The 17,163-nt window shown below is 38.5% G+C and overlaps 1 protein-coding gene across 5 annotated transcripts in view; it reads left to right on the forward strand.

Moving 5' to 3' along the window:
* Positions 1-16,846, forward strand: part of CLCN3 (chloride voltage-gated channel 3) — a 60,084-nt gene extending 43,238 nt beyond the window's left edge. For 3 of the 5 annotated variants that reach the window (XM_060778715.2, XM_060778716.2, XM_060778718.2), the window contains 6 exons: positions 274-819; positions 2,984-3,170; positions 5,109-5,507; positions 6,718-6,934; positions 11,277-11,352; positions 13,462-16,846. In XM_060778715.2, coding sequence (XP_060634698.2) covers positions 274-819; positions 2,984-3,170; positions 5,109-5,507; positions 6,718-6,934; positions 11,277-11,352; positions 13,462-13,620 — 1,584 coding nt within the window. In that variant the 3' untranslated portion in view covers positions 13,621-16,846. The remainder of the gene's footprint in view (positions 1-273; positions 820-2,983; positions 3,171-5,108; positions 5,508-6,717; positions 6,935-11,276; positions 11,353-13,461) is intronic. The other 2 variants (XM_060778717.2, XM_060778719.2) reach the window with 1 other exon arrangement.
* Positions 16,847-17,163: the final 317 nt, after the last annotated feature.

A 17,163-nucleotide genomic window follows, 5' to 3' on the forward strand; every position in this document is an offset into this window, starting at 1 on the left:
CTGGTTCTGCCTTGCTTGGTTTTGCAAAATTGTTTGATTTTGAAAGCTGGCAGAGCATCAAAGCATGGTTCTGGTTTTAATGTACTTTAATGTAAATCATTTTCCTCATGTTGCAAGCGATGTTGGGGATTTTACAGTCTAGCAGTTTCAAATTGCAAATTAGCTTTGCATACTTCCTCCTTTAGACAATATACATGCTCATATAACTATTGTAAGTTGGGATGAAAACAAAATTTCCACAGTCAACCCGTTTTCTTTTTGTTTCTTGTATAGGTCAGTTACTACTTTCCCCTGAAAACTTTGTGGCGATCGTTTTTTGCTGCGTTGGTGGCTGCATTTGTTTTGAGATCAATCAATCCTTTCGGTAACAGTCGGCTAGTGCTTTTCTATGTGGAATACCATACTCCATGGTACTTATTCGAACTGTTGCCATTCATTCTGCTGGGTGTGTTTGGTGGGCTCTGGGGAGCCTTTTTCATTCGTGCAAACATCGCTTGGTGCCGTCGACGCAAATCAACCAAGTTTGGAAAGTACCCAGTTCTGGAGGTCATTATTGTAGCAGCGATAACGGCTGTCATTGCTTTCCCAAACCCGTACACCCGAGTCAACACCAGTGAGCTTATTAAGGAACTCTTCACAGACTGTGGCCCCTTGGAATCCTCCTCCCTTTGTGATTACAGAAACAACATGAACGTCAGTAAAATAGTAGATGATATTCCTGACAGTCCAGCAGGCACTGCTGTGTATTCAGCGATATGGCAGCTGTGTTTAGCACTTATATTTAAGATTATAATGACCGTTTTCACCTTTGGCATCAAGGTAAGATATCATACAGTATTTGCCCCATGATTGTTCTTTCCCCCCTCTCCATTTCTGTCTTCCTCTTGCAGCCCTGTACATGCTTACATCACAGTCTCATTGAGCTCAGTAGGATATAATAATAATAATAATAATAATAATAATAATAATAGTTTATTTATACCCCGCCACCATCTCCCCAAGAGGACCCGGGGCTGCTTACATGAGGCCAAGCCCAACAGTACAGTATATTTATAAGAAGACATGAACAGAATTGCATGTATGTATATAAGGTTAAAGCATCCTCTGAACTGGCACCTTCAGCTCAGAGGATGGTTTAGCCTTTCTGTATACTTGCTTCCTGAGCCAGTTGGCTGCAGTGATGCTACTTACATGTGGAGATACCAGATTAGGGAAGGCTTTTAAAAGAGTGGGAAGAGCAGTAAGCAGATAAAACTTCAATGAATGTTTCCATTTCTACTTTTCTTTAGAGTTGATAAAATGTCCTTAGGCTTTCACTTTACGCTATTCATTAACCAGCTATTTTGTAACAAACAACATGTGACACACCGTTTACTCTGCTACAGCTGTCAAATAAGAGCTTGTTGATAATTCTGCCTGAAATCAGAAGACTGCAAGTCCTCAGAGGTTTGGACGATAAAGACTTCAAATAAAGAGAAACAATCACTACTGTGTTCTCTTTTACCATAAACTACGTAGTTTGGGAAAGCCTGATTTCAGGCTGGATTTACTATTATTGAATGTTAAACTATACCAAGAACTGATGAAAGAATTCAGCCTGTCCCCATACTTCCCTCCCTCTTTCTACTTGCAGTTTCTCAAGTCACTCCTGACATGAAAAAAATGCTTTAATAACAAAAAAAGTGTTTCAAAAGAACTATTTACTGGAGCACTGGGAGGCAGCTATTTGGGTATGGATACATGAAGATAAAATATGTGTCTCCATAAAGGAGTTGTGCTGCTCATGTATCTCTGTTTTGAGTGATTTTGATGACAGTACCAGTAATGTTGCTGGATCCCTAGAGCTATTAAAAACCTCTTCCCAGCTGTAGTGGTCCTTTTCCTGGATTTAATATCTCAGTCTCTGCTGCCTAGATATGTTAAGTCAGAACAACTGCCCCGATTACAACAGTGCCTCACTTGACTGCTTTTCCCATCATGAGGCAGGCGATGTTTCACAGATATTCCTGGAGAATTATTATAATAAAATAATATACTTTATTTATATTCCACTCTGTCTTCAGGTGAAAAACTGTTTCCATCTGTGAAAGCTTTTGCGAAAACTTGTGCCCTGACAATGTGCTAGCCGGTGTCGCAGTTGGTTAAACCCTTGTGCTGGCAGGACTGCCGACCGAAAGGTCGGCGGTTTGAATCCAGGGAGTGGGGTTACAGAACGCATATATGGCAAACATTTAATGCTGTTATACAATTAACAAGGGCAGACAATAAGTAAACAGAGGTAGGCTTTCCTATCTTTTCCATCTCTGGCATCAGGAGGCTTTGCTCGACTCCAGCCACGGGGTTGTGCTGTCGCTCCATCTTCCACGCAGAGGAGCTTTGTTGTCCGTAGATGTCCTTCCAATCGAATCGCCAGCATGTTCTTATGGGGACCTTTTTATTACCGCCTCCTAAAAGCGGTACCTATTTATCTACTCGCAATACTGTTTTCGATCTGCTAGGTGGGCAGACGCTGGGCTGACAGTGGGAGCTCACCCCAACCGAGTAAGATTTTCTACAGCTGGCAGTTTGACCTGCTGTGCTAAAGTTTCTTAGTTAAGGAGAATGCTAGGAAAAGTATTCCATGCTTTCTCCATTAAACTTTCCATCAGAAGAAAGCAGGTGAGAGACGGTGGAACACATAAACCTGAAAGTATTGTGGAAAGGCTGGCTTGCCATTGTCTTGGATCTCAAGACAAGTGTTGTGCAATTCAGTCCTTCTAAAGTGTTTTTAACCCCAAGAATATCTCCAGAAGGCCAGTATTAACAAAACAACAACAACAAAAAACACCACTTGGACCCACAGCTCCTCTGAAAATCCCCATTGTGGTACTATGTTAATATCTTTCTTATTCCTCTTGCCAGCTTGTCGTTCTAAAATCTTGTAGGCAGCCAAATACTGCACAGATATATTTTGAAGATTCATTCTACAATGTCTTTCTCTTAGGTTCCTTCAGGCTTGTTCATACCTAGTATGGCAGTTGGAGCAATTGCTGGGAGAATTGTGGGAATTGCGGTGGAGCAGCTTGCTTACTATCACCATGATTGGTTTATCTTCAAGGAGTGGTGTGAGGTTGGAGCAGACTGTATAACACCAGGCCTCTATGCTATGGTTGGTGCTGCTGCATGCTTAGGTAACTAAATCATGACACAGTGGATAAAAGGAATTAAGCCCTTATTAAGTTGCTTACATAGGTTGCTTGTGAAGGATAATAAACAGACTAAATGGAAACGTTCAGCCCTTGAGTTGCAGATTTTGTTTTTTAAAAAACAGCTTAATTATATTATTGAATAGGTGTAATGATCAAAATGACAATGGACTTATCATCTGTGCATGCACTGATGACCTCTCCTGTTTTTTACATTTAGGGTGTGTGTGTGTGGGGGGGGGGGGGGGGGAGATTTAATAAACAACTGACACCACAACAATTTTAAATATGATGTGACTTGGGTGGGACTTTACAGATTGAAACTGATTCAGAATTGGGATTAGTATTGACACAAAAGAAGCTGGTGCTTCAAATTTGTTTTCACATACATCAGCACATCTTTTGCTGTTTTCTAGCTCTGGCTTTTGAATAGTACATAAACATAGATCCAGGCATTCCTGGCATTGAGACTAAGTTTAGTCTTGTGCAGCTCTGCTAGAAGGAAATGTTTTGCAGGTTAATGAGACTTGGTTCCTGATAAATGCCTAGAACAGAGGTACTCAAAGTTTTCCAGCAGCAGAGCCCTTTTTGAAGCAAAAGTATATATATCAGGCATTGGCAAAGTTTTTGACGCATTTAAAATTTGACAGACGGGCTGAACCAGTGGCAGATGAATGGAGAGTGTTTGTGTGAAGTAATTGACAAAACATGAACAAATTCCTATGCACACTGCAATTATCCCATTTGTAGTGCAAAAAAGAAAGAAAGAAAAGATAGAACAATGCAATATTTTAAATGAAGAACAATTTTAACCAACATAAATTTAACAGTATTTCAGCGGAAGACCCCTGGGGCCATCCAGTCCAACCCCCCTTCTGCCATGCAGGAAAAGCACAATCAAAGCCCCCCCCCCCCCCCAACAGATGGCCATCCAGCATTTGTAGTGATAATAATAGTAATAGGAGCAACCCCAAGGACCATCCAGTACAAACCCTTCTGACAGGCAGGAAAAGCACAATCAAAGCACCCAAAAACAGATGGCCACCAATCCTTTGTAATAATAATAATAATAATAATAATAATAATAATAATAATAGGAGCAACCCCAGGGGCCATCTAGTCCAACCCCTTTATGCCATGCAAGAAAAGCACAATCAAGGCACATCTAATGGATGGCTACCCAGTGTGTAGTAGTAGTAGTAGTAGTAGTAGTAGTAGTGATGATGATAATAATAATAATAATAATAATAATAATAATAATAATAATAGCAGAAACCCTAGGGGGCATCCAGTTCAACTCCCTTCTGCCATGCAGGAAAGGCACAAACAACCCCTCTCCTCCCTGAGTGGTGGGAAGGAAATAAGGTTTTGTAATCCAGAAAGACGTGGGGAAAATGGTCTGGGTGGTGACGAAGGCAAGGGGAAAAAGCTTTTGGTGGCAATCTGTTGGGGGGAGACTTTCAGCACAAGGGCGCTGAGGGGAAAGGCTTTTGGCAGCAAGGGAGGTGGGCCAGAGAAGGGCAGGAAAGAGGAAGGAAAGCTTGGGGTGGGAGGAGGAGGAGGATGGAGAGAAGTGTGGAGCCCCTCAGTATGCCCAAGAGCTCCACTAGCACACTTTGAGAACCACAGGCCTATAAGATTGTAACTGAAAAGGATTAATTATGGTATTGGGTTAAATAATTGTTTACCTCTGTCAGTCATAAAAATCCACATTTAATTTTTCATAATTCCCTTCGTTATTCCTTGTATTAGTGTTGCACCTTTTCTCCATCACTGTTACTGAAGAGCAATGTTATGTTAAAGCCTTGTGCTGAATGCCTTGTTATCAGAGAATATCTCTATAACCAGGGAACACCACATTTATCCATTCTTCATAAGAACATATTGAGAAACATATAGATAATGATATATATTTTCTTTCAGGTGGAGTGACAAGGATGACTGTATCACTGGTGGTTATTGTCTTTGAGTTAACAGGCGGGCTAGAATACATTGTGCCGCTCATGGCTGCAGTCATGACAAGCAAGTGGGTAGGAGATGCCTTTGGCAGAGAAGGTATCTACGAAGCACACATTCGTCTGAATGGATATCCCTTCTTGGATGCCAAGGAAGAGTTTACCCACACGACACTGGCCGCAGACGTCATGAGACCTCGAAGAAATGAAGCACCCTTGGCAGTGCTCACGCAAGATAACATGACAGTGGATGATATAGAAAATTTGATAAATGAGACCAGCTATAATGGTTTCCCTGTTATCATGTCAAAAGAATCTCAAAGGCTAGTGGGATTTGCTTTAAGGAGAGATTTGACTATTGCAATAGGTAATTGTGTTTGTTTTTATTATTTCGAGTGTCTTATGTCATTGCCCTCATGCTAATATTTTTTAAGTCATCGCAAATAATTTTATAAAATTACATGAATATGGTGCTAGGGATATGGTATTTGGAAAGTAAATGAAAGTAAATACAAGAGGAGGGAAGAAAAAATGTATAGTCATAAGAATGGCGAACTTATGTTTCATATATGTCTATATAATTGTTAAACCTTTTACGTGCAATAAACAAAAAAAGCACATGTGATCACAGCCATTTTGTAGGTTGGTTTTGTTTTTATCTTTCTCACTTTCTCATCAAATGAGAATTATGATGAGATGTGATATGGCAGACCCTCTCCCCTGCCTTTTCTTTTCAGTATAACTCACCTTTCTTTAGATGACAAAGCAAGTTAGTTTTCTTCTGAAGGGCTTTGACTAATAATAATAATAATAATTATTATTATTATTTATTCACACAGTCCTAGACACTTGGGAAGTTTCTGACGTGTGATCAAATACAAAAGCCAGCATAGTGATCTTGTTTGCTATGTACTAATCTTGTTGTGTATCAAATAATAAATGATGATGATGATAATAATAATATTTTAGAGGCCACCTTACTTGGATTTGCATACATCATTGGAAAATACATCACACAGTCCTAAACGCTTGGGAAGTGTTCAACTTGTGATTTTGTGATATGAAATACAGCATATATGTCTCGTTTGCTGTGTCATACTGTGTTTTTGTGTCGATGATGATGATGATGATGATGATGGTGATGATTTAAAGATAGAACTGCAAAGACTCTGGCACAAGCTAGCAAACACGGTCCCAGTGGTGATTGGCACACTGGGTGCAGTGCCTAAAGACCTTGGCTTGCACTTAAAAACAATAGGTGCTGACAAAATTACCTTCTATCAGCTGCAAAAGGCTACCCTACTGGGATCTGCACACACTATTTGCCGATATATCACACGGTCCTAGACACTTGGGAAGTGTCCAACGTGTGATCAAATACAAAAGCCAGCATAGTGATTTTCTTTGCTGTGTACTAATCTTGTTGTGTATCAAATAATAATACTTTATTTATAGGCCGCCCTAACTTCTTGTGTGGAGTCATCCTTTAATAGATTATATACTTGTTTCTGCTTTTATGATGAATATTCTGGGAGTTAGATTTTTCAACTATTTTTCTTTCCTTGTGCTAAATACAGAAAGTGCCCGAAAGAAACAGGAAGGCATTGTGGGCAGTTCCAGGGTCTGTTTTGCCCAGCATACCCCTTCGCTTCCAGCAGAAAGCCCTCGGCCATTGAAGCTTAGAAGCATTCTTGACATGAGCCCTTTTACTGTAACAGATCACACACCAATGGAGATCGTGGTGGATATTTTCCGCAAACTCGGCCTCAGGCAGTGTCTCGTAACACACAATGGGTGAGTCCGGTAGTTTCATTCTCAAAAGATTGGAGAGTGTTTGTTTTGTTTGTTTTCAAACATCAAGTATCCTAAAGCTTGTTAAAAGTGTTAATCATGAGCCCACTGACACAACACAGCAGAGTATTTACAAGAAATCCTCTTGTTTTTACACTTCTCCCCATGCTCAATTTTATGTATTTCCCGTCTACCCCGTAGCTAGACCTCACTCAACTAAATTTGTGATGATGAAAAGATAGTCTCCTCTTGTTGGTTTTCTCCATAATGAAGAAAATGTTAGCTATGTTAGGAGTTGTCAACATTTCTTCATATTACTCAAATATCTACAGACATCCAATAGAATTGATTAAACTTTTCACTGAAGATAGGCATACACATGAACTGCACAAGTTCTCAGTATCTCTGTATTGATGTATAGTGCCCTCTCCTTGGAGTTTCTGTGTATAAAATACCTATGGAGTTGGAGTGGAGAAAGTACATGTCTCCAGATGTTCTTGGACTGTAGCTTGTGTTAAATACAGAAATCCCAGACAGTTTACCAGCTGTTAGGATTTCTGGGAGTTGAAGGCTAAAACATCTGAGGACCCACAGGTTGAGAACCACAGTTGAAGAGTCTTTGTGCATTTAGGTTAGATAAAAAGGCATGTGCAGGTTTTGAAGTTTTATTCCTGTTGATTCTTCAGTTATTTACATACCATTATGTAGGCATTAACGAGTGAGTGAGAAACTTAATTTTACAAGACATGTGGAACTTCTCCTCAAAGTGGAAACCACATGAGAATTTTCCCTTTCATATCTATAGTATCTAGTCTAACTTCCTTCCAATCATATTATACTGCTGAAATATATGAGCATCCTCAACTTGATCTGTGGAATTATTATGTTCTAGAGCTGGTTTGAGATGTTACTTTGTGGCTCACACTGTGAACTTTTTATAGAAATGACATATTCATGAGAGCAGACTTCCATTGAAAGAACTTTGCAGTTCAGAATCTTTGAATTGGGAACAATCCAAAAGAGAAGCCTCCTTGCCCATAGAAAGGGAGGTTTGTGGGTTCCTACCTCTCATATGGGAGCCCCCGGTGGTGCAGCGGGTTAAACCGCTAACTGCTGAACTGGTTGACCGAGAGGTCAGCAGTTCGAATCCGAGGAGCGGGGTGAACTCCCACTGTTAAGCCCAGCTTCTGCCAACCTGGAAATTTGAAAATATGCAAATATGAATTGGTCAATACGTACCACTTTGATTGGAAGATAACGGTGCTCCATGCAGTCATGCCTGCCGCATAACCTAGGAGGCATCTACGGACAACACCAGAAATGATGAGCACCACCCCCCAGAGTTGGACACAACTAGACTTAATGTCAGGGGGAAACCTTTACCTCATATGATGCATGCAAGGAACCTTCTGCATTGGATCAGACCACTGGTGCAACTCACTCAGTGTTGTTTACACTAGCTGGCACTGGATTTTTAGGGTTTCATACAGATTTTCTGAGTGCTATTTGGAAATGAAAAGAACCTGGAAAAATTTCCATTTGAAATATGTGCATGCACATAGCACAAATAATAATAAAGAGAAACATTTTTCCTTGTAAACAATTTATATTTTGAGATTGAGATTTCACATTAGATTTTAAAGACTTGGCATCCTTATATCATCCTGCAGTATTTATTTTTTTTCGAAAATAGTGCTTCATGCAGAGTGTAAGAGAAAAGTAGCTTTCAATTCAGATAAAAATGGCAACATGGTTATGCATGGCATTGTTGTATTTTACATTATATTATCTGATATAATATAAAATAATCTAATCAAAATTGAAAGTTAAAGTCAAACTTCAGTATTTCTTTTCTAACTTTAAAATAGCTTCTAAATATACCAAGGATAGTATGAAGTATGTTGTATGATTCTAAATGTCTAACGTTTTCTTACCAGACATCAGTTTTGTTATTTATCAGTTAAAGTATATTGAGTTCAGTGTAGTTGTTACTCCCTATTACAGTTTACTCACTTACTTTACTATTTCATTTGCTATTAACATAGCATCCAGTAACAGAGTGAGTCAACTGTAGTCAGGAATAATACGCTGTTGTATGATAAAGAAGCTATAATAGAGTAAGATACATGTAATATGAAGTATCTTGTATGTCATAAAAGCATAGATACATTATAAAGGTATTCCAGTATTTAATTCCTTAATGCATTCTTTTAAAAAAGTAGAAGAAAATGCTTTCTTTGTTAATCAGCTGCTCTGTGATTTCCATGTTTGTTTTCTTGCTTAAGCTTATTGTTCCTTTTCATTAGATCACCTTAATAATAGCCAGCTTCTATTGCACTTGTGAGTTTTATGGGTTGACTCATACATAAGCAAAATTATTTAGAAGAATGCTATGCATTTATTTAGTTTTTAAGCAAAATCCAAGTTTTGCGCTTCATTCCAAGTTAAATCCAATTTGGGACAGGCCTATTAAAGTAAATACTACTTGTTACCCATGTCTCCCCTGAATAGTACTAATGATGCGACTAGACCATCATCTCTGAATATACCTTTATAGCAAAGAGATGATAACTTCTGGGACAGTAAGATATTCTTAATAATTTCTGGATATCTCAAGAGGACAAGGTTATGTCTAGTTTGGGGGTTAGAGGTTTCTTAGTTCTGACTTTTGATGTTGATACTTGCCTTTAAACCAGTGGTTCCCACTCTGTGGTCCATGGACCACCAGTGGTCCACAAGAACAAAAATATGGTCCGTGGCCTCACTATTACTACAGTGTTGCCTCAAAACCACGTGGCAACGAGAGCAACTGGTCTTGCTAAACCCGCTTACAGTGCCGAGGCAATGGGGATGTTGAGAGAGTAGAGGCAGACTACCCATGAAAGATTACTACTACCACATCAGCTCTAGATCAGCTGGTAAACTGGCTGAGATTTCTGGGAGTTGTAGGCCAAAAACATCTGGAGAGCCCAGGTTGAGAACCACGGCTCTGGATTATTAAATATGGTTTTCTGTGGGCAAGCAGATGGCAACAACTGGGTGGCATATGGTCTGTATCACAAACTAGAGCTGATGTGGTCTATCCAATGCAATTTTCTGAATCAGCATCCCAAATAACCAAACCAAATCTAAAGTTGACCAAAAACTGATTCGTAACCCTTTTGGTACCAATGTTGGAAAGTGGTCCCTGGTTAAAGTGGTCAAAAAAGAAAAAAGAAAAAAAGAAAGGTTGGAGCCACTGCTTTAAACAATATGGAGCAAATAGTTTTTTGCATTTTATTGGGACTATATAAATTTAGTGTTCCATCAAATTATTTTACATAAGCAGTATCTGATTCAGCATGTGGTATCCTGCCAGATCTTAGCTTACATTTCTCTCAGAGTTTTAAACTCTTATAGGTTATGTGAAAAGATTGAAGATATACTAGTTATGTAGCCACAGGTCTTTTGAAACATCAAGAAAAAACTAAGCAGGGGTCAGTATGTGGGCTTGAATACATTACAGAATTATACTCGTCACCCGCAGTTTCCTTTTCCCTGAATCTGTTTCTATAAGACATGTACAACCCGCTCCCAATTCTTTCTGACTTCCCTTTTCCAATTTTTATTTTTATAAATATACCCCTGTGCCACAGGACTGCTGACCAAAAGGTCTGCGGTTCAAATCTGCGGAGCGGGGTGAGCTCCTGTCTGTCAGCTCCATCTTCTCATGCAGGGACATGAGAGAAACCTCCCACAGTTTGGTAAAACATCCAGGTGTTCCCTGGGCAACGTTCTTGCAGACTGCCTATTCTCTCACACCAGAAGCGACTTGCAGTTTCTCAAGTTTCTCTTGACATTAACAAAAACAAAACTAAGTGTATATGAATTTGATTCAGAGACAGAATCAGAATTTTCAGAGACAGAATCAAGACTGGCTGGAGGTGGGGAGCAGTATTTATATACATGGAATGTGCTTTCGGAAGTATGATTGAAAGTGAGAAAAAGAGAGAGCAAAGATGAACCCCTTGTATTTGTAAAAATCTAAAATTCACATTTGTATGGCCAAAAATTTCCTGTTATTTTATCTTATATTTATAGCCAAAATGAACATAGAAAAGTGTTCAGTTGCTTAGTTTCTGTCCTAGATGTAATACGCTTTTTAAACCATCACAGTACATTTTATTTTCTTAAGAAAGAGGTGCTGACTCTCAAATCACGTTCAGTGGACCTTTTCATTATTTGCATTTTTTTCCGTCTGTGTTCATTTTACTTTTCCATGCTAAACTTCCTCATTATGATTGGAGGGTTTTTTTGTTTTGTTTGATTTCACACCCAGTTATTAGCATAACATGATCTGTTTCAGGATTGTCTTGGGGATCATCACAAAGAAGAATATATTAGAGCATCTCGAGCAACTAAAGCAGCACGTCGAACCCTTGGTGATTAGATATATCAGATCTCCTCATTAGAGAATTTAGACACCAGGAAGCATGAAACTTGTGAATTGTTCAGGGTTCTTACAACATCTGAACAACAACAAAACGACATAAATGAGGTTATATTAGAACATGAAATGAAATGTCTTTGTGGAAAACACACTAAGTGAAAACACAAGCTGTAAATTTAAAGAGAATGTTATGAAAGGAAATCGGGAAGAGATTTTAAAGACAGAATTTTTGCTGTTCCCAGAGGTATCAGGGTATATCCATTTTTTGTCATAAGTTTTGTGACACTATAAAATACATATGTACTAAAAAGTGCTGTGTGTATGGGGTTGACATTTTAAACATTAGTTACTATTCAACCTGAAAACCTCATTTTAATTTTAACTTCTGAATCAAGACATATTTATTGCGCTGAATCCAGTGGTATAGTCACTTGTCTCAAGTGATTGCTGGAAATACCTTTACTGCCTAAATAATATTGTAATGTTGTCAAAGGCTTTCATGGCCAGAACAACTGGATTGCTGTAAGCTTTCCAGGCTGTACAGCTATGTTCCAGAAGCATTCTCTCCTGACATTTCACGCACATCTATGACAGGCATCCTCAGAGGTTGAGAGGTCTGTTGGAAACTAGGCAAGTGAGGTTTATATATCTGTGGAATGTCCAGGATGGGAGAAAGAACTCTTGTCTGCTTGAGGCAAGTGTGAATGTTGCAGATAGTCATCTTGATGAACCAACCTGGGCACAGCATATTATTTGAGAACATAGAAATGCTGGACCATTCTAACAACTACCATGTCAGACTACATAGAGAAGCCACTGAAATCCACAAGCATGTGGACAATTTCAACAGAAAGGAGGAAACCATGAAAATCAACAAAATCTGGCTACCCGTATGAAAAAACCCTCTAAAATCAGGACAGTAAATAAAGAGCAACACCCCAAAAGCAGGGGAATTCCATACAAAAATCAGGGCCAACTAACACCTCCTAACAAAGGATTCCCCCAGGCAGCAACCAGATAATTGCTGGCAAGTGCAACATTCACACTTTCCTCAAGCAGACAAGAGTTATTTCTCCCACCCTGGACCTTCCACAGATATAGAAACCTCACTTGCCTAGTTTTCAACAGACCTCACTACCTCTGAGGATACCAGCTATAGATGTGGGTGAAACATCAGGAGAGAATGCTCCTGGAACATGGCCATACAGTCTGGAAAACTCACAGCAAGCCAGTAATATGGCAATCTTTGATACTAGTGTCCTTTGTCCATCCTTTTGCTAGATGCCCTGTCAAATTCTTGTCTCTGCTTTAGAGTCATAGTTGCTATCCAAACCTGCCTTCCCACTTTAACTGCTTACATACTAATTGAACTTACATACTTATTACATACTAATATTTCACAAGTGTTTCATGCATCCTCTTTAAGATAAAGTTACAATGAAAACTACTAACCAAAATAACGAACCAGAAGCTCTTTCTTTCTGCTTCTCCTGTGATAATACCTTTTAGGACAGCTTCACTCCTTGGTGTACTATAGTGAGATCTTGATCATAAGAGCACTGTTTATAAATCTGGGGGAGAAGTCTAAATATATGGTTTCATTATTTTCAATCAACTTAAAACATCTCCACTCCTGATCATCTGTCCTCTAAACCTATTTGCATGTGCTCTTATGAAGATACCCAAACCAATAGGTTATGCTGAACAGCACCTCAAAATTGAACTCTTAAAACAATTTTGAGTTTGGCTCGATTCAACCATACTTTCCTTTGGTAATGGTATCAGTTCCTCTTATTCGCACCCCCTTGCTTTGTTACTCTTTTTTTTGTTGGGATATGATAATCAAGAGCAACAAAAAATAAGTGGGTTGAGGCTTGACTTCTCTTTACTTGGATTACCATAAACCTAGGAATATACTGCTGTCATTTTTAAAAAAATGATGGTTACTTTGATGACACTAAAATGGCTTTCCTGCAATAAGAAAATTAGGCTTTACTGTGTTCTGCTCCTGTCGTCAGAAATGATTTGACTGCAGATTAGTTTAATTGACTTCTACTTCTTTGCTGATTTAATCCTCTCTTTTCTGTGTGTCTCTTTTCAGACGCCTCCTTGGCATTATAACAAAAAAAGATATCCTCCGTCATATGGCCCAGACGGCAAACCAAGACCCCGCATCAATAATGTTCAACTGAACCCAGTAACTGAGGAAAGAGAGGAGAGTGAAGAGGAGGTTCATTTGTTGAATAGCACAACACTTTAGCATGAGGCATTGCTTGGCAATGCAGAAGGAAAGCTGGTCTTAAGGTGAACACGCAACTGGAATTAAGGAATTGGTTTAAGAAAAAGTGGAAAGATGGGGAAAGGACATTCCTCACAATAACAAAGAGGAGAAAGAGACGAGTTCTGCAGTCCCGCACTGGATGCATTCTGGGTTGCTAGATCTGCCATGATGGTGCAATGGGAACTTATGTCAGAGGACACAAGTATCCAGTCTTTATCCTGCTGTTTCACCGTTGGTTAGTCCCCGTTTCTGGAGGGATTGTTTTGAATTGAGCCATCTTTTGGAAACTGGAATAATTTCTTCTTTATACCATAGACGGTTGTTGTGTCAACTTGTGAAATCCATAGTTATATTCCACATCGCCTCTTTTACATTCCAGAGCGTTTCTTTTTCTTTTTTTAATTTCCTCTTTCTCTCTCCTGAGTGTAACAGCCTCTTCGCAATCGGCGTGTCCTTTCGAAATGGTAGTTTCTCATATTGAGATGTACTGTGACCTACTGAGTTTTATCTCACAAGAAGGAATTGTTTCTTGTGCCATTTAAACCTAGAGCTTATTTATCATGAAATTCTTGTGGCAGTTTGGACTCTCCGCAGCAAAAACCACAACGGTGCTGGTAAAATAACATGTGCAAAGCATGTTAGAAACCCGGCACTTTGTGAGCTGCAATATAAAACAGCCCAAACCTGTCTCAAAAAAGAATGTTTCTCTTGCAAGATAATAATGTGACCTGGGCTTATGCAATTTTTTGTATTATTAAAAACACTAAGGTTTATGTACTAATGTTGTGCAGTACAAGGAAGATACTGCTATTCTACTAAGACCAGGAAGAGTTCTATATCAATGTGTATGTGGTACCAACTGCATGCTCAAAACACTGGAGATTTCCCCCCTAAATTAAGATCCAGCACGCTATGTTTCCCATTTCTACAAAAAGATTGAAAAAATTATAATCATAAGTTGCACTAGATATACATAGATATTTTACCATGATTTTATTTATATTTTTATGGATTAAAAATATACTAAATACAGTTTAGTCAAACAGTTAATTTTACATTTATAACATGATTTTTATACATGAAGACTCCTTTATTAGCAAAGGGTGTGCCAGACAAGAGCTTAGCAGTCGAAAAAGATTTTTGTATTTCTTTCTAACCCAATTGATACTTGATTGCCATCACTACTGCTTGTTTTTAATCAAATTACTAGAATGCTAAGAAATTCAGCATTTGTAAACAATGCAAAGTGTAAAGAATATCAATATTTAAATTGCAGACATACGGATTTCTTTTCAAAAAATAGGAATGTTGAAGTGTAGCAGCCGAAGAGATGACTCAGTCGTGATTCTAATCTCTTCTTACTTGAAAAGATATGTAGGATTTACGTCTCATTTACAGTATACACAAACAGGAATTACTTGACAACTTACTAGAACATAATGTTACGTTTTTGGTCCCAATTATAAATTTCTTTGAATCAGACTTGAAGACTAAAGATGATTACAGTATTGATTAAAAGAAAAGGAAAAAGAAGTGCAAATGTTTGGAAGTCAGGCATCCCAAAGCTTACCTCGTTTAACACAATGGGCTGTTTGGACATTTTGTTGCATACCTTTGGAAGGACTGAAGGCTGCACGGAAACCTCGACATGCACAGTGTGGCTTCTGACTCTTTATACCTACTCAGTGGCACCCTACCTCATTTAATAAGACCTGTTTAATACTCTGGAATCGCTAAACTTGTCCAGGCAGCAAAGGAAGCTGCTGTCAAAGAGGCAAAAAGAACCAGAAGCCCAACCTGCATGCATTTATGCTCATCTCCCAGCTGTTTATTTATTTTTATTTACCACATTTGTACCCTGTCCCATCAACCCTGAAAGGGACTCAGAGAAGCCTCACACATCGGTAACAATGCTATAATAACATCATACAAGTAAATAAACATTTACATTCCACATCTTGCCACAGCAAGTTAATATGCTTTTCTTTTAAGTTTTTGATATCCAAATACCCAAGTGAGTTAATGGGAAGTCAGCATGCTTTTAAGAACTGAAAACAAGTGCTTTACTAACTGGCTGAAATACTGGTTTGTAACACTGTTCATTCTATATCAAATACTTCAATAGATTTGGGGATGATTTTCATTACTTCCTAATTGTGTTCAGTGTGGCTCCACTTTTCTTTTTTGCCTTGAACTCAACAGTTTGTTGAGAAATTCAATGAGTTCGGCTCCAGTTGGATTCGGTTTCCTTTCCTTTGATGGAAAATTGCATCTTCGCTTAGAGGAAAAAGCAACCTTTTGCTCCAAATCACTGTTTTAAAATACCTATTAAATGCTCATAATGAAAGAACCCACCCATATGCTTTTTTTTTTTTTTTTTTTTTGCTGCTGGGGTATAAAACTGGAATAACTGTTCAATTGGAGCCTTTGGCTAGTCAAGATAATTTGGCCTTTGTGTAAACCATTCAAGAGATCGCTTGTGATGTTTTCATCCTTCCAACTTGAAATTAAAAAAAATAATTGGCCATGGGCCGGGGCTGTGTGTGATTCATCTGACTTTGGCTCCAATCATGTGTATCTTAAACCAAAAATTCTTTCCCCAAGCCCCACTTTCTAATTCCTAAGGCTTTGAAACTCCTCTCCAGCCACTTTACTCTTAAGACACTCACTCTGTGTATTATTATCAATGCAGTACCCTCAGACTGCCCTTTGTAGCATGAAAGGATAGCAGTTCATGCCCTTGATGTGTCTTATATAAATGTTAGATCTTCACATTTAGTACTTCATATCTATATTGTGCTGATCTAATAAACTTTGTTTGCTCTTCTTGACCTGATAAGTTTCCCTTACAGGCACATCAAGATGCGTCACGAGATTCTGAAACTGAAATAAGCGTGCCTGTGCTGTGCAACAAAAACTACTACTAATAATGTAAAAATTTGCAGCGCCTTATTCAAGCTGGGACAGGATGTGGTGTTTGGGGGGAGGGATGTTAGCATCTTTTCTGTTCGTAACAATTTAGTTGGTGGTTCATGAAGAATGCATAGTTTGTTAATCTGTGATATTTCCTAGAACTGTATTAAACATTGATCTCAATGTTTTTTTTATTTATACTAGTGTGGTAGATTTGCATATCATTACAGTAAAATAAAATCCAATTACTGTGATGATTTCATTAGGAAACATTAAACATTCTGTATGACCAGCTGGGTTTGGTTTTCATTGATGTACGCAGTCATGCACTCTGTAAGTTTAATGTGTGTTGGAAAAAAGACAGAACTGATGAATTGTTACAGAACAACTTTCTGCGTTTCTTGCATTTGCTCAGTGAATGAACAAAGTGGAAACATGGCAGCTGGTATTAATTCACACTACATATTTACAGCGTTTTTATGCCACTTTGCTTGTCATGGCCCCTTAATGTTAAGTCCTGAGAGCTAAATTACTCAGTACAAATATATGGCTGATTGTAATCAGGATATGAAAACTAAATATAATAGGCACATAAGATTAGATCAGAGA

The sequence above is a fragment of the Anolis sagrei genome, chromosome 5 (genome assembly GCF_037176765.1).
Source record: "Anolis sagrei isolate rAnoSag1 chromosome 5, rAnoSag1.mat, whole genome shotgun sequence".
Lineage (NCBI taxonomy): Eukaryota > Metazoa > Chordata > Lepidosauria > Squamata > Dactyloidae > Anolis > Anolis sagrei.